The sequence below is a fragment of the Lissotriton vulgaris genome, chromosome 5, assembly GCF_964263255.1.
Source record: "Lissotriton vulgaris chromosome 5, aLisVul1.2, whole genome shotgun sequence".
Lineage (NCBI taxonomy): Eukaryota > Metazoa > Chordata > Amphibia > Caudata > Salamandridae > Lissotriton > Lissotriton vulgaris.
In genome coordinates this window covers 1,527,919,658-1,527,946,242 of record NC_141693.1, presented here as the reverse complement: position 1 = coordinate 1,527,946,242, position 26,585 = coordinate 1,527,919,658, and the positions used below count along the sequence as shown (strand labels likewise).

The 26,585-nt window shown below is 44.8% G+C and overlaps 1 protein-coding gene across 2 annotated transcripts in view; it reads right to left on the bottom strand.

The window, feature by feature from the left end:
* The window catches only part of LOC147712933 (cytosolic phospholipase A2 gamma-like), a 735,829-nt gene that overhangs the window by 405,250 nt on the left and 303,994 nt on the right, over positions 1-26,585 (bottom strand). For both annotated transcript variants that reach the window (XM_086923597.1, XM_086923598.1), the window contains exons 8-9: positions 23,711-23,851; positions 15,260-15,313 (exon numbers count right to left, since the gene is read on the bottom strand). In XM_086923597.1, the coding sequence (XP_086779723.1) occupies positions 15,260-15,313; positions 23,711-23,851 (195 nt within the window). The remainder of the gene's footprint in view (positions 1-15,259; positions 15,314-23,710; positions 23,852-26,585) is intronic.

The window sequence follows — 26,585 nt, the reverse complement described above, 5'->3', positions numbered from 1 at the left end:
ACCTATGGGGTATGGTATTCTGTCTAAGAACTGACCACAAGCCCCTTCTCAAAATTCTGTCACCGGGCGGAGCCAATAATGGTTCTCCCCGCCTAATGAAGTTTGCTGCTAAGTTACAAGACTACACTTATAAATTAGAGCACATTTCCGGTTGGAGGAATACACAAGCGGACTGCTTGTCACGTCTTCCTGTTGTTTCAAAAGATGTGGGTGAGGATTTGGAGGATGAGAGTGTCTGTTTAATTGCTGCCTTTGAGGATGCTTGTTCTTCTGAATTCCATTCTATCTCTAGAGAAGAGTGGCATCAGGCTGTCCTAGAGGATGCTGATTTTGGAGAGTTGGTTGATGCTATACGTTTGGGATGGAGAAGGGAAGGGAATGTTAAACCTTCTCTGCGTTCTTTTGTCAAATTACAAGAAGAGCTGAGTTTGGGTGCTTCTGATGATCTGGTGTTACGTGGTGAGAGGTTTGTCCCGCCATCCTCTCTTAGGAGGAAAATCTTTTGTTTAGCCCATGAGGGACATCTCGGGCAAAACATGACCCTAAAAAGGGTTAAAAAAACCTTTTGGTGGCCAGGAGTTGACGATGATGTGCGTAGGTGGGTTGAATCTTGTCTTCTGTGTAAGGAGAGTGAAAAGAGATTGAAGATCTCCTCTCCTCCGCAGGGCTCTATTGTCAGCTCTTGTGTTTTGCCTTGGGATAAGTTATGTTTGGATTTCATTGGTCCCATGGACTCCTTACCTGCTGATTGTAGGTTTGCTTTAGTTCTTGTTGATGTATCCTCTAGGTGGTTGTGTGTAGAGTTTATGAGGAATATCACCACGGATGCCGTTATAAAACAGTTGAGATCTCTTTTCCTTAAGGAGAGCTTTCCGAAAATCCTCGTTACTGATAATGGCACCCAACTCACATCGTCCTCTATGCATTCTTTCTTAATCAATCATGGTATTCAACACGTTTGTACTTCCCTTTACAACCCCCAGGGCAATGGATTGGTGGAACGAATGAACCGTTTGATTAAGGGTACTATACAGTTGTCTGTACAAGGACAGAAGGATGTACGCAGGGCGGTAGAAGATATGGTGTGGTCTTACAATACTACAGCCCATGGGGTGACTGATTTGGTTCCGTTTGAGTGCATGCGTGGAAGGACTCCCAGAACTAAGCTGGTCCCGCAGTGGCTGTGGGAAGGTAGTGTTGCTTCTAAGGTGGTTCCTGGAAAGGTGGGTAGAGTTGAAGTGGGTGACTTGGTTAAAATCAAGTTAGGACGTAGGGAGTTTGGCATGAATAAGTTTTCCGATCCTGTGAAGGTTAAGGAAGTACACAAATGGCATGTTGTGCTAGAGAATGGGCAAAATTGGAATTTTCGCAGGATTGCCTTGTACGCCAAGAAGCAGGTTCCTGATGAGGAAGTGGTTGAGCAATCATCCACAGATGTGTCCTTGAAGGGTTGTCCTCTCCTCAAGGGTTCCCAAGTTGTTTCAGGTCCTTCTCAGGGCACATGTCACTTTCCAGACTCTTTCCCCACCTGTTCCAAGAAGTTTCTTTCTGATCCTCGATCTACACAAGGAGTGTCCTCTAGTTTGAGTCGCACCTCCCATGGAAGGACTCTTCGGGTTCCTAAGAAATTTGATGAATTTGTCAGATACTAATTTGTTCTTCATTTGTTCTTGTTTTTTTTTTTTTCCTTGTTTTTATTTTACAGTTTTTTTTTTTTTTTTTTTTTCCTTTAAGGGGAGGAGATATGTTGTGCCTCATCTTAATGTTATCTCTGTTTGGAGTGTTATGCCAGCATGTATTCCATGTTCTCTCTTACCTGTTTAGTTCTATGTTCTCCATTCTGATCCTGGCGGTTGCTGAGGCAGGATGGTGAATACTTGACTACTATACTTGCTGAATAAACTCACCTTTACCAACACCTGGATCTCGACTCCTTCACTTCACTAATATGCATGTAAGTGCCCAGTGCAAGAGAAACAAAGGATGCACGCATTATACCGTGCTTAAGAGCAATAGATCAGCTGACGGCACTGCTGCCATTGGGAGAGTGGCCAGTTACCAATCATAGACACACGCACAGCAGTGGCAGCTGCGCCGGTCAAGGAAATATTAACAGCATGTAAAACAGGCGATGGCAAAAGAAAAGACATCAGAGGGAAACATTAGCACAAAAGGGGAAAAACAAGGAAGGAAAACAACAAGTAACCAACAATATAAACCCAGAACAAACGGTCACGGGTGAAAATGAAATCTCATTAGGAAATATTAATACAATGCACCGGGGTTGGGATGGGAGGTGGGAATATTTAACCACTAGAGCCAATTCAGTACCATGCCCATCCCATCTGTCATAATCACTCCCAGTAAACAGCATTACAACCGACCAATGGATATCTGAGAAAATGCCCTGGAACAGCAGTGTCTGACAGCACACGTCTGTGGAAACCTAGGGGCATATGTATCAAATACCGTTATTGCGATTCTCAAATAGCGATTTTTAGAGAATCGCTATTTGAGAATCGCAAAACGGAATGTAATAAAAAATTCGCAAATATTTTGCGATTCCTTGACATTCCTTAATTGCGATCAGCAAATTGCGAATCACAATTAAGGAATACCTTCCCATTCATTCCTGTGGGCTAGGAGGCCCATAGGAATGAATGGGAAGACATTCTCAATTTGCGATTCGCAATTAGAGAATCGCAAATTGAGAATGCAATTTCAAGGGTGCCAGGGTGTCAAAAGGACACCCTGATGCACACCTGAAATATGTATGTGCACATGTGGCGCACAAACGTGCCTTTAAGGCATGTATGTAAGCCACATGGCACTTTGTAAAATGCAAAAAAGGTGCAGTTGGTGGCAATTTGCGATTTCTTAAGGCCAATTTACATTTTTTCTGTGCTTTATACATTGCATTTAAAGAATCGCAATTTGCGATTCCTTAAATGCAATCGCAAAATAGAGAATCGCAAATTTTGCGATTCTCTAATTTGCGATCCCCTTTTGTGATGATACATCCCAAAAGGCCTTTTTACATTCACAAACGGTCCGATTCTGAGAATCGGCCCGTTTGCGAACGGGAGAAGGGCGTGATACATATGCCCCCTACTCAGGGAAAAGCCGCTGCCCTCAGCCATCAATGCTTGGGATCGTCATGGAAGGCTTATTCCCATGCTTGCACATGGACAGGACTACTCTGGCCCTGCTGTACCTTCCGCCTTACCAATATCCCCGCTCTTTCAGCCCATTTCTTCAATGTGCGCCACTATCCCTGTAGAGAAGAGGCTGTGGGAGTTTTCAGGCCTTAGATGCCTTCTGGCAAGGATCAATGCGAGGTCTGCGAACCTGCGAGCAATAGATCCCCTTGGGGCATGGGTAACAGTCCCAGCACGCAATCTGCCGTGGATTTCCCAGGGATCCGTCAGCGGTGGCATTGATCAAATGCAGTGAATTCCCAGTATGATGTCAGTGCTGGACCGTCCACACCATATGGTGGAAGTCAGCGTCTTCCACTTTACAATCTGAGCAGGTGGCGTGGGTCCTGGGGAATATGAGGTTAATATGTTTAAATTGTTCGGGATCAGATACCCTCTGTGCAGATAACAGTATTGAATCAACTTTTGCAGAGGCTGCTCCTGAAGGGGGCTCGAGAGCCGGCGCCATAACCAGCGCTGCGCCCCAGGAAAACAAACAAACTAGTGGGGGCCGTTTTTTTGGCGCGCGAAGTGACCAGGAGCTAAGGAAATGCCGGCCCCTCCCCCAGCAACGGCCGCCGAAGAGGCGCTGACCCCCCCGGCCAATGGAGGCCGAGGCGGGCTACGAACTATCCAATGGGCATGGGGCCTACCTGGCCTGGAAGGCGAATGGGGGAGGCATATAAGCGCTACTTCCCCAGGCAAGCTCCTATCTTATCGGAGCGGGGGAGCAGCACCGGCGGCGGAGCACAGATTCTTGTCGAGGGTTCCAAATATATCCGAGGGTTCCATGGACGAAGGCGAAGCCCTCCACGACTGATGAACCAGCCGCTGCTGCCCGAAGAGGAACAAGGGGTTTCCAGAGACGTCGGGGTGCCCCCTCCGTTCCACTTCCAAGAGCGGGAAAGACGGCCCGGCGCTCGCCGGAAGCAATGGTACCCTCTCCGAGCGTCCAAGGGACCAGTCAATGTACGCCAGTGGGCGGCAGATGTCTGCTGTCCCCCCTCATAGAAGCCACCAAAGTCACTCTTGTTTGGGTGAGCTTTTCTTTTTAGAAAAGGGTAATAGCACAAGTGCACCGGAAGAGGTTGCAGGCCCTCCCGTTTCAGAGTTTCCAAGACTCCACCTCCCCAGCACAGCCTTAGGTTAAGGTTGATGACTGCACTATACAGTACCTATACAGTACCTAAAGGTGTGGAGGAAGTCCGTATTCCTCAGCCAGTTCTTGGAATGTTCTCAATCTCCTCCTATTCCAGTTTCCGAGTGGCAGACATCATCTGCTCCAGTCATGCATCCAGGACTAGTCACCCCGGTAGGGTAGGTGCGATAGGACATCTAAGGAAAATTCTTTAGCAAAATGGGTACGTTGGAGAGTACAGGCCCACGCAAAAGGAAGGATGACCAATAGCAGCCCCTATGGGTGATTGCGTCCCCTAGACTGCCGCAAGAGCAGGAGGGCAAACAGGGCAGGTCAAGACTAGAACGGGGAGCCAGCCCACATTAAACTCCCATGAATTACCTGTATCAAAAGTACATTAAAGGAAAATTATATTTAGGCCAGTCTATGTTTAAGAATGGCTCAAGGTCACCAGAACAGGACAGTCTGCAGAACAGAGCTGGTTACATCAGGGGACCTCCTGAAAGGCTGTGGCCCTAGCCCAGTGCCCACTTTGCACATGCCTTAAAACTTCTCTGCCCTCTTCACTGCACAGGGCTTGGAGATTACGGACCAGGGGCCTCATTTATGAGGCCTTGCTTCAGTTTTGCGCTGCTGATGCGTCACTTTTTGTGACGCATCGGCGGCGTAAAACATGCGCCTTGTTGCGCCATATTTAAAAAGTGACGCATCTAGGGAGATGCGTCACTTTTTAAACCCCTGCGCCACATTATCAATCAAAAAATCAATCAATCAATCAGTGACACTTATAAAGCGCGCTACATACCCGTAGGGTCTCAAGGCGCTGGGGGGGGGGGGGAGGAGTGCCGCTACTGCTCGAACAGCCAGGTCTTCAGCTTCTTCCTGAAGGAGAGGTGGTCTTGGGTCAGGCGCAGGTCGGTCGGGAGGGAGTTCCAGGTCTTGGCGGCCAGGTAGGAGAAGGACCTTCCTCCTGTAGTCGCTCTTCGGATGCGGGGGACGGCGGAGAGGGCGTGGTTGGCTGATCGGAGGTGGCGTTTGGGAGCGTAGAAGTTGACTCGGCTGTTGAGGTAGCTCGGGCCTTGGTCGTGTAGGGCTTTGTGTGCGTGGGTGAGGAGGCGGAAGGTGATTCTTTTGTTGACGGGGAGCCAGTGAAGGTCTCTCAGATGTCCGGAGATGTGGCTGGTTCGTGGGATGTCGAGGATGAGTCTGGCTGAGGCGTTCTGGATCCGCTGGAGTCTCTTCTGGAGCTTGGCGGTGGTACCGGCGTAGAGGGCGTTGCCGTAGTCCAGTCGGCTGGTGACGAGGGCCTGGGTGACGGTCTTCCTGGTCTCGGTGGGGATCCACCAGAAGATCTTCCGTAGCATGCGTAGGATGTTGAAGCACGCCGAGGAGACGTTGTTGACTTGCATGGTCATGGAGAGGGAGGAGTCCAGGATGAAGCCCAGGTTGCGTGCATGGTCTGTCGGTTTGGGTGCGGTGCCCAGGGCGGGAGGCCACCAGGAGTCGTCCCAGGCGGAGGGTGAGGAGCCCAGGATGAGGACCTCCGTCTTGTCCGAGTTCAGTTTCAGGCGGCTGGTCGTCATCCACTCGGCTACCTCTTTCATCCCTTCGTGCAGGTTGGCTCTGGCGGCGGCGGGGTCGTTGGTCAGGGAGAGGATCAGCTGGGTGTCGTCGGCGTAGGAGATTATGCTGAGGTTGTGTTTGCGTACGATGGCCGCGAGGGGGCTCATGTAGACGTTGAAGAGGGTGGGGCTCAGAGATGATCCTTGGGGGACGCCGCAGATGACTTCGGAGGCCTCTGACTTGTACGGTGGTAGGCGGACTCTCTGTGTTCTTCCGTCGAGGAAGGAGATGATCCATTCCAGCGCCTTGTCCTGGATTCCGATGTTGCTGAGGCGCCGTAATAGGGTGCGGTGGCAGACCGTGTCGAATGCCGCGGAGAGGTCTAGGAGGATGAGGGCCGCTGTTTCTCCATTGTCCATCAGGGCTCGGATGTCATCGGTGGCGGCGATGAGGGCGGTCTCGGTGCTGTGATTGGCTCGGAAGCCGGACTGTGAGGGGTCGAGGGATCCGTTCGTCTCGAGGAAGGCGGTCATCTGCTTGTTGACGGTCTTCTCGATGACTTTGGCTGGAAACGGGAGGAGCGAGATGGGGCGGTAATTCTTGAGGTCGGTGGGGTCCGCTGTTGGTTTACTTGAGTAGAGCGCTGAGTTCGGCGTGTTTCCAGCTCTCAGGGAAGATGGTGGTGTCGAAGGATGTGTTGATGATGTCTCGCAGGTGGGGTGCGATGACAGCGTCGGCCTTGTTGAAGACGTGGTGAGGGCAGGGGTCGGTCAGTGATCCGGAGTGGATGGAGTTCATCGTGCGGATGGTGTCTTCAGTGCTGATCGGGGTCCAGGCGTGGAGGGTGTTGGTGGGGGGTGGTTGTTCGGTCATGGTGTGCCTTGGTTGGTTGTTGAAGCTGTTGTGTATGTCCGCGATCTTGTTGTGGAAGTATGAAGCGAGGGAGTTGCAGAGGTCTTGCGATGGGGTGATGTCGTTGTTTCCTGCGCTGGGGTTGGAAAGCTCTTTCACGATGTTGAAGAGTTCCTTGCAGTTGTGTGCGTTGTTGTCCAACCGGTCCTTGAATGCTGTTTTCTTGGCGGCGCGGATCAGCTGGTGGTGTTTCCGGGTGGCAAGTTTGAAGGAGGTCCTGTTGTCCGGTGTCGGTTCCCTTCTCCAGACTTTCTCGAGGGCTCGGCAGTTCTTCTTGGAGCTCTTGAGTTCGTCGGTGAACCATGGGGCCTTCTTGCTGCCGGGTCTGCTAGGCGGGGTCCTCAGTGGGGCGAGTTCGTCCGCGCAGTTGCTGATCCACTTCGTGAGGTTGTCGGCGGCCTGGCTGGGGTTCGCTGAGCTGGCAGGAGGGTGCTGGCTCAGGGAGGTGGCGAGCTGGTCTGCTGTGATCTTGTTCCAGCTTCTGCGGGCGGCCTGTTGCTGGTGTTGGTGGGTCGTCGTTCTCTTGAAGGTGAAGTGGACGCAGCTGTGGTCCGTCCATTGAAGCTCTGTGGCGTGGCTGAAGTCGATGTCTGTGCTGGAAGAGAAGACTGCGTCGAGTGTGTGTCCGGCGAGGTGGGTGGGGGTGGACACCAGTTGCTTGAGTCCCAGGTTGGCGAGGTTGTCGAGCAGGGTGCTGGTGTTGCGGTCGTTGTTGTTCTCCAGATGGAAGTTGAGGTCTCCCAGGAGGATGTAGTCAGCGGAGGGGAGGGCATGCGGGCTGACGAAGTCGGCGATGTCCTCGCTGAATTGTGTGCGTGGTCCAGGGGGTCGGTAGATCAGGGTGCCTCTGAGGGTGGTGTTCAGGTTGGTGTGGATCTGGAAATGCAGGTGTTCGGCGCTGGTCAGGGTGTTGTCGGTGCTGGTCGTGAGACGGATGGTGTTCCTGTGGATGATGGCGATGCCTCCTCCCAACTGGTTGGCGTTGCGGTCCCTCCGGACGATCTTGTAGCCCTCTGGGATAGCGATGGCGATGTCGGGAGCTGAAGAGGCGTTCATCCAGGTCTCCGTGAGGAAGGCAACGTCAGGGGCTGTGGCGTCTAGAAGGTTCCAGAGTTCGATGGCGTGTCTGTGGACGGAGCGGGTGTTGAGCAGGATGCACTTGAGGTGGGTGCTGCTGGTGTTTGGCTTGGCGGGTGCTGGTGCGAGGCTGGTCCGGATGCAGGTGAACTTGCAGGTATAATGTATGCAGAGTGGCCGTTCCCCCGCCAAAAGCCTCGTAATAGTGACGCAGTGAAATCTATGAGATTTCACTGCGTCACTTTTAGGACGCTGTTGCGTCAAAATCTTGCGCCTGCCTCACAGCAGGCGTAAGACTGACGCAAGCCCTTTCACATGGGGCTTTCCCCATGTGAAAGGACGCATTGCTGGAGTTGCGTCACTTTTGTGACACACTATAGCAATGCGTCACTTTTGCCCTTACAGATACGTCAGAAATACTGACGTATCTGTAACTCCTTGCGACATGATGCGTCATACATTAAATATGACGCATCATTGGTTTTGCAAGGGGAGCGCAGTGAAAAGTGACGCATCGCTGTTTTCACGCAGCGATGCGTCACTTTTCATAAATAAGGCCCCAGGTTTTAATCCATGCTAGAGGGACAGTCTGTAGGAGATGCGTCTATTCAATAAAACCCCTACCCATTCCCATACCAACCAGCAGTGTTTAGAGGAAATTCCAAGCCAAGGAATCAAAGGCCTTCTCAATGTCAATGGAATTCACAAAGGCATTTGAAGGGCCAGCCGAAGGGTCTAGGAGCACCGACCTTACTGTGGTAGCAAACCTGCACGATTGGGATATATGAGGGCACCGACGTGAAGTGGCAATCTAATAACTAGAATCTTGATCAATGTTGAGAATGGACAAGGGTCTATAGGATGTGATCTGATCCCCGGACTTATACTGTTTTAAGAGAAGTATCAGCGCAGCCATCATCATTGTCTGGGACGAGATCCCTTAATCCTAGTGGCACTTTGTAATTTTGTGGGTGGGGGGCTAGGATATGGAGTTATGTGGTATAGAACATGATAAAAAGTACATCTGACCTAGGGTTTTGTCCCAGGCTGGAGCTATGATGGCTTCACAAAGTTTCTGAATTGTGATCTTACCATCTAAATTGGCTGATTGGCCTGAGGTGTGCCAGCGACCGTAACATAGTCATGGATTTCCCAAAGAGGAACATCGCTCTGCTGGGCATAAAGGCAAGAGTAGTACTCCAAGAATACGCATTACTATCAGCTTGAGAATCAGTTAGACTGCGGTCTGCCCTGTACATAATGAGCAGACACTGCCCGCAACTAGATTAGGGGCTCTCTTAGTCACCAGTAAGCTCCTCACCCTGTAGCAGTATCCCTGGCAGATAATAAAGGGGGATACCCAAGAATTCTGATTCTGGGACTGGACTGCCTCCTTGGTGGGTATGATTTGTGTGGGCATTGGGCAAGCAGGAGGGGGTGGGGCTGACCTGCCAGTGGACCCAGGACTCTCCTGCTCTACCCCATGAGACCGTGTTTGTAACATTCAGGATTATGCCTATATTCAGGTGCCCTGGTGGGCCGACGCGCTGTGAGGTGTCCTGTTTTCTGTTTTTGAGGTTCTTCACTGGGGTTGGAGGCGATGAAGATGTAGTGAAGTTGACCCAATGATTATCCTGAAAATTCCCACTAGGAAGGGTGCATGGATGCCCTGGGTGAAACCTTGAGGGAGGGGCGGCTGTTGTAAGGTGGGGCCTGCCGACACACTGCACACAGCAGATCTCACAACAATCTGTGCTGGATGATCTTGGACTTCACTTACGAGCAATTTTAAATGTTGAAATGAATATAAGGCTACTCCATGGAAACCACAAACTAGTTTGAATCTCTGTTCTTGAGCATTGCAGCAAGAGGGAACTGCCGTAACATAATCTGGGGCAGATGCCTCATCAGACCAGGTCTCTGTGATGTAGAGAACATCTAAGTTGAGATCGCTGATGAGATCGGCTATTTCCTGGCAATGCTTGCTCAGGGAACGCGCGTTAATTAGCGCTATAGTCACGTGAGTGTCTTTCTCAGATCCTCGGTTTTGAACTAGGCTGGTTGGGTTCGTGAACGCGAGTGTAGTATTACAATGTTGGCATTGTGTTTGTGTCTCTGGTAACATTGTGGAGAAATCGTATTTGGTACAGAGAGGGGCGTAGGAGGGACCGATCTCCAGCAATGTGCTCCGGTTATATGAGAGAAGAGGGCCAGGGGTTGTGACCCTAGGCCCGGTGCGGACGGGCGCAGACGGGCTTGCCTCTGGCGCGCCTCCGGCGCACCGCCGGCGCGCCCGCTGCGCCCGCCCGCTGCACGGACGGGCGATGTTGTTGTTTTTATACATGCTTTGCGCGGGGCGGTAGGAGGGTGGGAGGGGCGTTGAGCTCTCCGGCTTTGTAAATAGAGTTGTACTTTGTGTTAGTGGACCTTTGTTGAACATTTAATTTGGTGCCACAACCCATGCTTTGGCAGGTGCTGCCCAATATGGGTGTTGCTAAATATTTATTGGCCAACATTATAAGGCTCCATTAGCACAACTATGCCCAGTAAGGTGTGACCAACAAGGTGAGCGGACACATTCCTTCCCTATCACAAGAGGGGCGAGACAAGGTTGCATTGTAGCGCTCACGATTTTCAAAATCTATGTCAATGATTTGGCTGACCATTTGAACAGTTGTGAGGGAGATCCCACAAGTACGGCTGGCATCAGGGTTCCTGCCCTGAAGTTTGTAGATGACACTTTACTTATATCCAAGTAACATACAGGGTTGCAGAGGATGTTAGACAGTTTTGATACCTTTTGTACTAATAGGGGACTGGATATCAATATCAAAGACAAAATGCATGGATCTCAATCCCTGCCGCCCCACCAGACCCAAACCATATCTCAAAGACTCCTTATTGGAGCATTTGCATACCTTTGAGTATTTATGATTGATCCTCATAGAACATTTTGATTTGTGACATCTCATCTGTAGGTGCAGGCTCAAACATGAGCAACACACAGGGGTTGAATAAAATGCAACTCAGCTCCCAATTCACCCAATTTCACCAGCATTGAAAATGTATAAACAGAATGCCATGGGGCAGCCCTTCATGTTGTAGAGCTTTGGGGTTATAAGGATGCAGCAGCTCTCACAATGGGTAAAAATAGATTGCTGCAATTTACTTGTTAGCCATCATTTACTGCCCCTCAGGTTCGATATGGACCTCCAACCCATCTCAGAAGGGAAACAGCTGAGACCAGTCCTATATTGAAGGAAGCTCTGGGCAACAGTTGAGGTACTTACATACCACCAGAGGTCGGAAGAGATTTTGGGTCTGCCTTGCTCTGGAAAAACCCCTTGAACAAAGCACATTAGAGACACAATAGAAAAACCAGGCAATGGGATTTTGTGGGAGGAGCCGACTACAGCTTGGTATTTTAGTAAGATTTCCATCAAAGCCAACTATAACCAGCACATAATCATTTTAATGCAGTCACAATCTTCCTTTGGTCCCCTGTTCCTTTTGGTGAAGGGTGAGTTTAGGATGGATCTGTTCCTGAATAATATTGAACTTGCAGCTGCACGGAAGCTATACTTCCTCTTTTGTTATGGTAGCCTCCCCCTGCTCTCCTTCAATTCAGGTTGGGGTCAGACACATAATCAGGACAGGCTGGTGCGTCCTTCCTGTGGTGATATTAAGGAAACAGTGGAGCACGCACTGTTCTCTGTCCTGCCTATATGGAGGGGAGAAAAAATGGATATCGGAATTTAGGGGTTAGGACACATGCAGAGGCTTTACGCATGTTGAGAACGACACGAGACAAGGTATTGTCTTTGCTGTCTCCCACTATTTGCTAATGATGGAGAGGACCAGGCGTATGATGTGCCAGCTTAATTCAGGCCCTGGCATAACAGAAACACAGGGTGTGGTCACTAATTCTGACTCCCTTCATGCACCAGCACTCTTGCTATAATTTTAATGTTAAAAAATGTTATACAATGCTTTTATTTGTGCATTTTTGTCTTGTAGCAGAAATAAAGTGTTTACTGGCTATTGCACTGTAAGCCACTACAGTATATCTCCCTCCACTGTACGCCACTCCGATCTACGCCACACCCAATCTACACTACTCTACTATATGCTATTGCACTCTACCCCACTCCACTCTATGCCACGCGACTCTTCTCCACTTCCTTGTATACTATTCTGCTGTATGACATTCCACTATATGCTATTCCACTCTAGACCACTTCACTCTACGCCACTCCAATCTACACTGCTCCACAGTACACTATTCCACTGTTTACAACTCTGCGTCTTTCTACTGTACCTCACTCAACTATATGATGTGCCACTCAATGCCACTTCACTCTACGCTATTCCATGAATGCCACTTCAGTCTACCTTACTAAATTATGCACCCCTAGACTCTATGCCACTCCAATCTACACTACTCCACTGTACGCTATTACACTGTACACTAATTTAATCTACACCATTCCACTATACAACATTCCAATGAACGCTATTCCACTCTACGCCACTCCATTGTAAGTCACTCCACTCTATGCCACTCCACTATTGCCAACTCCACTCCATCATGCGCTATTCTTACTATGCCACTCCACTCTACGCTACTTGACTGCATGCTATTCCATTATACGACACTTCACTCTTTCACTCCACTCTACTTTCCAACACTGTAGGCTATTTCACTTCATTGTACCCCACTTGACTCTGTTCCACCCCATGCTACATCCCTTTACTCTACTTATTCTGCTGTAGGTCACTCCAGTCTATGCCACTCCACTATACCATTCTATAAAATACTCCACTCCATGCCACTTCACTGTAAACCATTGTAAACCACTCTGTGCCACTCTGCTCTGCTGCACTCTACAACACTTTACGTCACTCTACAACACGCCAGTCCAATCCACTGTACGATATACCACTAATCTACATCTATTTACTATAAAAGTCCACTCTAATAGTCCACTCCAATCTACACCTCATCAGTCTACGCCACTCCACTGTACACTACTCTAATCTAGGCAATTACACTGTACACTATTGCACTGTATGTAACTTCACTCTATGCCACTTCACTATGCACTGTTCCTCTGTACCTCACTTCACTATATGCTATTTCACTCTACACCACACTGCACCACTGAACTTTATGCTATTCTACTGTACGTCATTGCAGTTTACTGCACTTCATTGTACATCACTCCACTCTATCCATTCCTTTCTATGCTACTCTACTATACACTATTACACTTTACCCTACTTCCCCACACAACACTCTGCCTCTCCACTCTATGCTATTCTAATCTACATCACTCAACTATTTGTTGCTTCATTCTACACTACTCCACTCTATGCCACTCTATCCCTCTCCAATCTATGCTACTACACTGCACACTTTTCCACTCTACACAACTCGACTCAACACCCACCCCTCTATTCTATGTTAATCCACTCCACGCCACTCCACTGTACCTCACTCCGCTATTTGCTATGCCACTCCACTCTATGCTATTCCCCTGTACGGCACTACTGTTATCCTCACTCCACTGTACACCACTCCACTCTGCGCCACTCCAATCTATTCACCATATGCCACTAAAGTCTACCTCACTTCACTGTACTCCACTCCCCACTATGCCACTCCAATGTACACTGCTCAACAGTACACAGTGTGCTACTCCGCTCCACGATATTACACTCAACTCCAACCTACTCTACATCATGCCACTCTTCGTCACTCTTCTGTATAATATTCCACTGTATGCCACTCCACTCTACAACACTCCACTGTACTCTACATTACTCCAGTGTACACTAATCCACTTTACAGCACTCCACTACATGTCACTCCACTCCACTGTACCCCACTCCATTATCTGTTATTTAACCCTACTCTACTCCACTCTACTGTACACCACTCCACTGTACCACACTCCACTTTACACCTATGCACTCTAGACCACTCTACTGTACGCAATTCCATTGTATGCCACTCCACTGTATGCCATGCCACTCTATGCCACTCCAATGTATGCCAACACACTCTGCACAACTACAGTCTGTGCAATTCCAATGTACATAGCTCCGCTATACACCTCTACATTCTACTCAATTCTACTCTGTATGACTCCACTCTATGCCACTAGACTGTAAGTAATTCCACTGTATGTCACTCCACTCTACGCCACTCCACTGTACCTCACTCCACTGTACACTATTACACTCTACGTCACTCAACTCTCCCCCACTTCACGTCCCTCCACTCTACCCCACTTCACTCTACTCTACACCACTCCACTGTACCCCACTCCACTATATGTTATGTAACCCTACTCTACTCCACTCTACATCACTCTACTGTACACCACTCCACTCTACCACACTCCACTCTACACCTTTGCACTCTAGACCACTCTACTGTACACTATTCCATGGTATGCCACTCCACTGTATGCCATGCCATTCTATGCTACCTCAATGTATGCCAACACACTCTGCAAGACTACAGTCTGTGCAATTCCAATGTACATAGCTCCACTATACACCACTACACTCTACTCAATTCTACTCTGTATGACTCCACTCTATGCCACTCAACTGTAAGTAATTCCACTGTATGTCACTCCACTCTACGCCACTCCACTGTACCTCACTACACTGTACACTGTTACACTCTACGTCACTCAACTCTCCCCCACTTCACGTCCCTCCACTCTACCCCACTTCACTCTACTCTACACCACTCGACTGTACGCTATTTTACTGTATGCCACTTCCATTCTACTCCACTTTGCCATACTGTACCATACACTGCTGTACTCCACTTCACTCCACTGTACAACTCTGTAATCTACTGTCTGCAATTCTACTCTACTGCACTCTACAACACTTTACAACATTCTGCAACATGATAGTCAAATCCACTGTACAACACTCCACTCTAAAACACTTTACTTTACTGTATGCTACGACAGTGCACTCCACTCCACTCCATACCCCTATTCTCTATAACACGCTACTCCACTCTATGCTATGCTGTTCCACTCTACTCCTTTCCACTCTACTCAACTGCACAACACTTACTTCACTTTAAGGAACTATACAACTCTACACCGCTCCATTTTGCCACACTCTACTACACTCTACGCAACTCAAATGTTCAAATGTACTCATTCATCACTGGACCACAAAAAAAGGTGCAATACCCTAAGAATTTCACAAATAACAAAAAATAGAATTAAAAGCTACATTGTATTTTCACAGCAGTGCTCCCATGGGTCAGTTAGATATAGAGTGTTCACAAATGTATTGGCAGAAAATGAAAGTAAGTTGTGAAAGCATGCATTCTTACCTTTGATATAGGTTTTAATTTCATGCTCATCGGCCAGTGCACTGCCCCATAAACCTAAAGTCAATCAGATAGGCAGAGTTATTTACATTAACTGATGTGATGGTCTCAGAAATAGAACAAGAATAATCTATGCATTTCACCTTTTTAAGAAAATAAGACATGAGGGACAGCCCAGCAATTAAACAATCAGCTAATGTATGGGTAAAAATAAAAGAATGCCCAGGTGAGGTTTTCAGAAATGTAAGTAGTCGAGGCTAAGCATGGGCACTTAAAAGGAATAAATATATTCCATTTGGAGTGACCATCATGTCAGGCCACTAAAGACACTCTTTTCAGACTTTAATGTGTTGGCCTAATTCATTCCGGTTGTTGCAGTCTTGTTTTACTTCATTTGACCTAATTAGGCTAACATACCTGAAATCAGTGGTCTGTAGGTGAAAAGCTCAGGACCAGAGACAGATCACATGGTGATTTGGATTAATTAAGTCACTCTAATTGAACATTTGTTTTTTTAATATGATTTATAGAGCGCCTGGTCGCTCCCGAGGATTGTCCCCGCGCTAAACAATCGCCACATAACAAGGTCAGAAGTGGTGAGGGGCAAGAGGCTCAGAGCTCCTTCTAACTCTCTAAAGAGCCAAGTCTTCAGATGTTTCAGAAAAATGCCTCATACTTTTCAAGTCTTAGATTGAGTGGCATTGAGTTCCATAGCTTGGCTACATTGAGACCAAAGGAGCAACCCCCCAGTCGTGCATGACACACACTGGGAATCGTTGCCAAAGCTGCTTCCCCAGATCTAAGTACTCTGGAGGGGGTGTGGGCACTAAACAGGGGGAAGAGATATTTGGGACCTCTCTGTACGAAACACAGAGCTTTGAATGAAATTCTGTGTTTTACAGGAAGCCAGAGAAGTTCAGCCAAACTGGAACTGATGGTGGTCCATATCGGAATTCCTAATAGCGTACTGGCCGCAGCATTCTGTACTCTTCGCAGCATAGCCAGCCTGCCCCCAGAAATCCCCAAATAGAGCACATTGCAGTAATCAATCCAGGATACCGTTTTTTGTGCTGATTAACTGGCTTATGATTCAGGAGTTAACAAAGCTTATTGTTTGTCTATTGTAAAGTGCAAGCATATATTTGTACCCAAGCACACAATATTGATACAGATGACACAAAAATGTAAATGAACATGAAGAACAACATACATAAAAGCATCAAATCATATGCATTTTAACACACCTGCAACCTCTCTCGTGAATATGGCAGTAGAACAGCAGGCCCCCATACACAAGCCCATCTTCCTTCAGTCACTAAAATGCACTGTATGACAGACGTGGTATGTTATGTGTATTTCATCTTTTTTTATTTTTTTTATTCATGTTTGATAATACATAAACATAGTACAAAAGCATAATGACCGTGGCAAAAACATTACGCAAAACAGGCAAAGCACATGTACATAGGTAAAAACATAAAAGCACAGAAGAAGGGGGAATAGATATAAACATAACCCTAGGCAATAAGACATAGAAAAACGAGAAAGAAATGCATGAATCAAAAGCAAGGACGAAAGACCAAGCAACATAGGAAACCAACAGAATATTGGAAGTAGGTAGTAAAACAACCTACAAACATTTACTTCCTTATTCACTGAGCCACTCCACCAGCGGAGCCCAGATCTTCGGACCCATCTCACTCCTCCTTCTACCCCCACCTCCGCCAAACTGCTGATTCTGGTTATAAAGAGCCAAAATCCCCGCTCTCCAATTAATAAAAGTAGGCGCATCTGGGCTGATCCATTCTGAGGTAATACAGAGGCGGACTAAGGACATAGCAATAAACAGGAGGGCAGAGGCATGCCTCGATCTCCCTGGCAGTCCATTACTTTCACACCCAAATATCACCACCTCTGGTGAGAGAATAACCGTAATTCTAAGCCTATTCTTCTTCTATTACATAATTCTGATTCAAGTCCATTGTAAAGCACTATAAGGGACAGAAGGTGAAAATGAAAAAAGAAGTAGCAAGAGAGAGGGATTGGAAGAGATCTGAAAGGGTAACAGCAAGAGTTGTAGCCACCCTCAGGTGTCTCATTGATAAGAATGGAAACAGAATGCTAAAGCAATACGTGATAGATGGTTTTAATCAATGGAAAGAGATACTATTGTAAGGCAAGGAGAATCACAGATCCTGTCCACAAACCAATACACAGAGGCTCAAACACATATACCACAAATATATAGCTAGACGTACTATCCCACGGAACACCTATATTTAGCTAGACATACTGCATTTTGGAACACTGATATATATATATATATAGCTAAACATACCTTCCCACGGAACACTGATACAATCGGAAAGTACATGAGCAGAGACACCTATATGTTTGAGGGATTAACAGACAGAAAAAAGTGTGGACTATCTAGTTACCGTAAGTCCTGTTTGTTGACTAAATTTGAGGTATATGAAACATGGATGTTAATGCTTGATTAATTCTTGACCTCTCCATAAAGAAACCACCTGTACTGAGTCATTTATATTTCCACTATGAGGTTTTGTCTCCTCACTTCCTCAGGTAGTAGTAGATTGTTTGCAGTCGCGGCTCATATGACTCACGGGTGGGGGGCCAGTAAGGAGGTCACAATGAGGTTTGCGCGGGGGCTATTTAAAAATATTTTACCTGCCCGGGACCCACACTGCCTTTGCTCCTGGGCCAGGTCTCGCGTTTGACGTTTTTCCTACTGCTGAACATGAACAGGAATCCTCCCGTAAGCCAATCACAATCCTGCAATGGCAGTGTTGTGATGGATGCGGACGGTGCACAGCCGGCTCCAGTAGGGAGGCCATTTTCTCTAAGTAGGCTGTATGAAGCTTATATAGAGAAAATGCAGAGTGCGCATGACTGGTTTGGTCAGTCCCAGAGGGCCGACCAAACAGTCAGGCCCAAAGCATTGGGCAAGTCACTCCTCCCCGACCCGCCACCCGCCCACCCCCAACCAGGCATAACATTCTTCTTTCTCATTTCTCGCACTAAGAGAAAGCAGTAGGGCGACGCTCCTCTGCCCTAATGGAGGAGCCACCCCTGATTGTTCGTTCAGTGAGTGCTCAACTGACACATCTGCATTTTCATAAAGCATCAGAAGGAAAGATTTGTCTAGGAATGTGGAAACAAATCAGTTCTGAGATCTCCTGCGATGTGGAGAGTCCAGCAGGTCTGTCTTTAAGACATGTTGCTTTGCGGTCTGGGATACACTTTTTTTTATTTTACAATTTTTTGGAATCCCCTCACAAATTATAACTTTAATTAAAAACTTGTATCAAGGTGCAAAAGCCCATGTGCTTATCAATAAATCCATGGTGGGCTCAATTTCAGTACAAAGAGGGACAAGGCAGGGGTGCCCACTGTCCCATGTTCTTTTTGCCTTCTTCATAGAGCCTCTTGCGGTGGCAATCCGGAAATGTACAGACATTTTACCACCTATGGCCTCTATGGATAAAATTAAATTATATGCAGATGATATAATGCTTCTTCTTAAACCTGAGATGCATTCGCAAGTACAGGCTCTTTCTGTTTTTGCAGAATTTGAAGCACTCGGGGGTATCGAATCAATAAGAAGAAAACTGAGATTTTAATCTGTGGTAGTATAATTCCCGAACTACACCCGGATTTTCAGAACTGTATCAATAATAGACCCAAAAGATATCTGGGTGTCTATTTTACGCCATCTGTAAGCGAATTGTATTTTTTGAATTTTGAACCCTTAATAAAAAAAGTTTGTGATATGTTCTCACGATGGAATACCCTACCTTTGTCTATTTTAGGCCGGGTGGCATTAATTAAAATGTCGGTACTCCCCCTATTCGATTTTCTGTTCTCCACTATCCCCTGCTCTTTACCAGGCTCTTTTTTTCCAAAAATTGAATCTATGTTCTCAGCCTTCGTTTGGACAAAAAAGACACCTCGAATAGCCATCAATACTCTATATGAAGAAAAAGAACAAGGAGGTCTTGGTCTCCCAAACCTTAAAGATTACTACTATGCTTATTTTGCACAGTATCTCTCGAGATTCAAACATCTAATGTCCAGTAAGGTATTGTTTATAAAACATTTTTTTGAGACAATCTGTAAAGAAGCCGAAATTCCCTCTCCATTATCCATACCTAAATCTCCCAAACTAGTCAGAAATAAGGTTCCAAATTGTTTTTTTTTAAAACGTGACGCTATGTTGAAGAGATACTCACTTCCCCTCTTTAGCTTAATAACTCCATTAAGTGAAGCTATTTTAGGTTTCGCCATAAAAATGGGGCCAGAAATTATACAAAATTGGGTTCGATTGGGGTTTACAACACTTCAGAATTTCGTGGAAAATGAAGCTTGGTTAACCCCTAATGATATGACTTCTCTAATTGGTGGACATTTTCTTCTTATGGGCTCATATAATTTACTGTATAAGAATTTTGCTCAAATTGACTTAGCACAGATTAGTCAAGCTTCACATTTAACTAATGATCTCTTTTGGTCTTCACTCTTCATGAAACCAGGGAACTGGAAAAGAAGTTTAGCACAGAGTAGAGAGGAGGATCTGAGTACCAAAGCAACTAAAAAATGGCAGAAGCATGAAAGTCTTAACTTAACAGTTAATATTTGGAAAACCTTAAATAAGTTAAATGTTTCAGTATTGAGAGGAGCAAACTAGAGACGAATGCTGTTTTTTAGTAAATGGCTGCTATATTATACTCCCGCAGTCATTGCTAAAATGTTTAGTAACACGTCGTCTACCTGTTTTAGATGTTCTCGACCGGATTTGGCTAATTGGTCTCATATAGTAGCCTTCTGTCCCCGAATCGGGGCATTCTGGGAGGGCATTTTTTCTTTGATTTCACTTCATTTGCATTGTACGATTATCAACTGTGAAAAATCGATTATATTTGGTTTTGATCCAGAGCTTAATCTGGTTGAATCATTGGCAAAACTGGTGTATATTATAGTAGCGGTGGCTAGATCACTGATTCTCAAAGTATTGGAAGTCAGATATAGTTCCATCTGTAGATGAATGGTATGAGAAAATGAAGAGAGTAAGGAAAAGTGAATTTATATATGCACAAAGGATTGGGGGACTGCGCAAATTTGAATGAATATGGGGGACCTACTTTGATTAATTGTTTATGTTTGTTTTTGATGAGAAATTTTTCTCTTTAAGTTCTATCTCTTCCAAGATGGTGTTATTTTATATTATCTGTTCTTCAGCTCATCATTGTTTTTTGGATTCTCTGTATTGAATGTAATGAATGGAATGTCAAGAACTGAATAAAAACATTTTTTTAAAAAATGTTGCTTTGCGAAAAATATTTAAATCCAATAGCAAATGGTCTACAAAGTTAGGATAATTAGCTAGATGCTGATTTGATTACCTAATCATTATTACTGATTTGCAATTCCTAAAGCATGCATCGAGGTCATTTATTGCTTGGCCTATATGTTGTTTATTACAGCTTTGGCACTGAATCACGTAAAAGATACATATTGCTCATTATGCAAGATGCTGTCTCATGCAATAGATTCTTTCAGTACCAGAACTAACTACGTACCAATCATGTTTGTAAAGGCATTTATATGTGAAGCACATTTTAACATCACAACAATGGACCCCGGTATTGTTACAGTTTGTTTGAGTTTAGCTCTCACAATAAGACCTCAAAAATGGGGCGCTCTGCTATAACCTTTTGTGCTTAACTGGATTTTGTATCATGGCATTGTTAATTAAAACCATCCATGAATACGATAATAAAATCACAATACTATTTCTCAAATACACAAGTAAAAAGCTGCACTGTCATAAAACCAGTGCAAATGCCAAATAATAATCAATAAAGTGCTGTGTGAACTTATTCGAATCATATTAAGAGTGCAAAACTATGGTGGTAATAGTCGTTTAGACAATTAGTTTAAGACGTATTTTCACATTGAGTAGCGTCAACTATGCCACGTTAAAAAAATCATTACAGATTTAGAAGTCCCTACTATAACAAGTTAATTAAAGAATGCATTATTAGTGACTTCCTTGCATAGTGGAACTAGAAAATTCTAGGAAACCAGAAGAATTGTAAAGTGTATGCTGGGAGTGGACGTTAATGCTGTATCTATATTGCGTTAGCGACCTCCTTCATCATTTTTTCTCAAGAACCAGGAATTTGACAAACTGCACTGCCAAGGGTAGATGTGTGATATGTAAACACGAAATCATCATTTGTCTGCAACAGCAGAGCCTCAATTTTTTTAAAGAGTGGTTCAAAAGGGTGAGCATCTCAAGGATTTAGCAAACTATATGGACAACAATTTCCTTATAGTTATTGCAGAGCCTACATAATTGTAACATAGTGGTCTGTAACCCTATTGAAATGCATTCCAGTAATGACACCTTTCCCACCTGGAAATGCTAAACATGTGTAGCTTTTTTCCTGTGGAACAAAAAGGGAAATGTTTCTGAATCGAGTTGATTGATGATACTCTATCACAAATAGGTTTCTTTGTTGGGCACTCATTTGAAGTAGTTTAGCAGGTTTTCTAACTGTAGATTGATATGTCAGGGGTGTAGGAGAATGAGGGTTTTCATTGCTGAAAGACTGTTAGTGGAGGGTTTTTCCCTCTTTAGCTCGCCTGCCTTTGTTGACCTTCCTGATCAGAGCAAACGTCCCCTCAGCTGCTACATTGGGCACTGCAAAAAGAGAAGAAGGTGGCTGAGTCGCTGCTCCTGGGAGCGCATTTGCTTATCGGTGCTGCTGGGGCCTCTATATTTGCACCTAAGTACCATATGACCCTGCATCTCAACTAACACATCAGATGCTACTTCAGCACTGGAAATGTACCCTTCAAAATTGAGGAAACATTTTTAGATTACATTTGCATTATCACTTTGCTTATTGGAATTTGTCTTAGGAAGGCACATCATATGATGTTCCAAGAAAGCCTGTCATGGAATTTGTATCAGGTCTTGGAGAAAATTAAATTACTACAGCATAATTTGTGTAAATTTGAGAATTTACTGTTATGCTTGCAGATTACACCATTATGCCATGTCACATCATTTCCCTCCTTTTCGCTGTGAGTTATAGAGTGAGAGCCTGGTAACAATGCAAACGACCAAAATGCGAGCAAATATTGTTTGAAGCAGTTTCGTTTTTTGCAATACTGGTTCAGCGCAAAAATCACCATTGCATCAAAAATGTATACGAGAATGCAGTTTGCACTAAAATAACAGATTAAATGTGAGATTTTCATTTCATTTAAAAAGCAAATTACACACATTCCACCCCTCCCCCCTATTTCTTACATGGAGCTGGCGAATCTGAGAAATTGTAGGTGAAAACAGCAATTACTCGCAGCCTAATGATGGTTCATTTGTGTTCCTATGGATGGAGCTGCTGATCACTGGCATCAAGAGGACTATCAAGTAGGTTCATCATTGTCCCGTTGCGCGAGTCCTTAATAGCGATTATTAAGGAATCGCTATTAAGGACTTGCAAAAAGGGATTCATGTAGCAATCGCTAAAAAAATTGCGATTCCTACAGCTTCCTTATTTGGGATTAACAAATTGCTAATCGCAAATAAGGAATAACTCCCCATGCATTCCTATGGGCCTAAAGGCCCACGGGAATGAATGGGGAGTCATTACTTATTTGCGATTAGCGATTTGCTAATCTCAAATAAGGATGCGATTTCAAGGGTGCCAGGGGTGTCCAAAGGACACCCTGTAGCACCCCTGAAATGTAATTTCAGACTGACGTTGCGCGCACACATGTCCAAAGGACATGTGTGTGTGTAACATACAACTTAGAAAAATGCACTAAAGTGCATTTTTCTAAGTTTTCGCTATTTACCACAAAGTCAGACTTTGCGGTAAATATCGGTCAACAATAGCGATTTCGCAATTTTTAAATGCTTCTTGAATTGTATTTAGGAAATCTCTAATTGAGATTCCTTAAATGCAATTATTCGCAAATATGCGATTTCTAAAAATGTGATTTTTGCATTTGGGATGATGAATCCCAAATGCAAAAATAGCGCTTGCAAATGGCAGATTCTCAGAATCTGGCTCTTTGCGAGCCGTTTTTGGCTTGATGAATCTGGCCGTATTTGCCTAAACTTGGAACAGGTTTGCGAAACACTTAGGTGAACAAATAGAAGTTCTATTATTATCGGAAGAAACCCAGCTGCAGCTCATGCATAAAGCAGCCATAGATTTTTTACCCACATATTTTTCGCAATGGTTATCAATATTGCAAAATTCACAGTAGACGCATCTATAAGCTACGTTAGTTTTCCTCCTCAAAGTACTTATCAAATATATCTCAAATACTGTACTTTAGATTTTCCGATCAACATCTATTACTAAAAATGTATAACTTGCACATAATAATAAGTGTGTATCTGTAATTTTTTTAAACCTCGCAGGTAGCAGATTGTGGTCTCTGATTCTAAATTTGCTATGTCTCCCTTCTTGAACCGACTTCCAATGACTTCGGTGTTGACAAATGCTCCATAATCGGGGAATCCAGAATCATGGGGAGTGAATTCGAACCAGGTCCCTGTAAAAAGAGGAACATGGAAAGTAAGAGAAAAATTGCAATGCATTCAGTGTTTCAATGCATTCTGTAACTACCATAACCTCATTTTTTAAACTATCACAGTGATTTAACATAATATTATCTCTCGCATGGGGTACTGAATACTCTAATTGACAAATACAAAGCAGTATTTCCAAATATCCTAAATCTAAGTCACAAAACTAGATTTGAAATCTAATTCATGTATATTGTTTGACAACTAATTATATTTACTGCAGAATATCCACAGAACATAATATTAAACAGAAATACGTTTATGTATAGACCTAGGAATTAGTGCTCACAGGGAAAGGATAAGAGTGTGGCCCATTGTGATGGATGTACTCAATGTCATAACTTTGTAGATGTTCGCAAACATTGTCAATCGTTTATACTCTATTTGTGCACAACACATTGATCCTAAAACTGTTTAGGGTCGTTGTTCAAACCTAATAGGAAAGTACACAGCACAGCCCCAAAAATGTACAAATGCTGACAAATGTTTTCAATTGTCAGCTTGCTGCTTTAAAAAATATTTTTTCGGAAAGTGCTAGTTTTTATATAATTTTAAGTATGTATTAGAATACGTTATGTGCTTGTATGTAGAGTACTGTTTGTTAATAAAGCTTTATAATTCATGAAATGTAAAGAAATGACTAACCGTGCTCCCTCATGCCTAAGACCTATTCAGGTCCAGCTATATTCTATTCACACAACGAGTTACAAAATATGAATTATGTTTCATTAATCTGTTGGATAACATGAAAATGCCCCCACCATCGTTCCACCTTATTCTAGTTCTGTAAAGGCCACCTGAATAGGGAAACACACATGGAAGTTAGGGATCCTCACCACAACAATATTAGGACCACTGAGTGTGTTCCCACTGAAGCTTAGACAGAATAGGTCCTACAGCAAGTGTGTGGCAGAGCTTGACCGCTGAACAAAAAATCCACTAAAGCCCGGAGCTCTGCACCACTCCCGAGGATGGTGGCCAATTTAGACTATATCTGTGCTGCACAATGGAGTGTCTTGTCTTCTCTTTCTGGCAGGTTGCCGCCTCTTGTTAAGTGCTTTTTCTTTTAATCTTTCCTCAATTTGAATGCTCCTTCCACATTTATTTGCTTCAGCATTATCAATTTCATCTCATCTGCAAATTCTTTCAATATTCTGCTAAGTCTTATCTAAAGCATAATCTGTAAAATAAGTTTTACCATTACTCATACATTTTGAGCATAGCTGAGGCATATGTACCTCATAATTTATTAGCAATTTGTATGCTGTTGACTGTGCAGGCTACCAACTTTTATCAAAATGTCCAGCTTGACTGTTCTTTTGATCATGACCTCAATATATTTACTTGGTTTAAATGGGTATAATTTGAACATGTTTAATTGTCTTCTCATAAAGCATGCACCTTCCAACCAAACCCAATTTTACCCTCAATGGTCTACAATCATCCTACTACAAATCTTATGCTTTCCACTATTCCTAAGATATGCTCCTTATCCTCACCTTCATTGAAGTCCAACGCTACTGCATCTGCAAACAAGCATGTCAAACAAGACTCTCCCCCTCCTATGAAATCCCACTCAGCTATCTTGCTAGAACTCTTGTAAGACAAACAATATAGTTGCAACACTATGACAAGACCTGGAGTACATTTCATACTAGACAGTATTGGAGAAGAGCCAAGAAGGATAATTATAAATCACAAGGGATAAACAATGAGGCAGGCGGAAATGCATGATCCATCGGAAGAACCCTCAAGATTGTACCTGGCTCTCCCAGGCTCTTGTTCCAGGCACCTAACACTCAGACGTATAAAAATAGAAAAGAACTCCTCACCTCAAATCTAAAACTCTGCTCCTGGAATGTACGTAGGCTACATAATGATGAAATTAAAATGCCATCAATACATCACTTGAGGAACTTTGACATCATTGAACAACAAGAAACCTAGGCGCTGAATTCAGTTCCATGGCCGGACTTTACAGTTTCGGACACAAACGCAAACAACACTAACGATGTGATATGTGACCTCATTCAGTCACAGCTCTGTCTCATTTTAAAGACCAGCTGTACCATAAGGTAGGCCTGAGCCTACGGGCAGCGCTGCCCTGCAGACACCTGTTGAGGGCAGTTCTGCGGGAGGAGTGGGGTGCATCACCCTGAGTGCGCACCTGCAAAAAAGTGATGTTGCCATCCGTAATGATGTGATCTCTGACCTCATTCAGTCACATCGGTCTAATTTTAAGCACCTGCTGGACCGTACTGTAGACCTGAGCCAATGGACAGCGCTGCCCTACAGACATGTGGCGTTGACTTTTAGGACACTGTAGTGAGCTCCTTACTAAGTGTACATGCACACAGGCTCCCGCCACTGCATTACACGCGAACATTATGCTTCCAGCATGCGCTCTATTCCTTTGTATGTAAACCTTGCCATAACATATTATTATTTAACCTTGTGTATTCACATGCACTCCAACTCCTCTTTGAACCACGATTACCACTAACAGTTGGTTGATCGTACTTCAAAAACGAAGGATGCACTCAAATCCTATTTTCTATCAACCATCCTCAACCTACTATGCGAAGAAACTGGAACAAAATCACCATCGATCAGATCTCCGCATCGCTTCTCCAAAACGCCCCTGCCCACTCCTCAAACCCGACCAAGCAGCCATTAACCTCACCCAATGGCTATCCAACA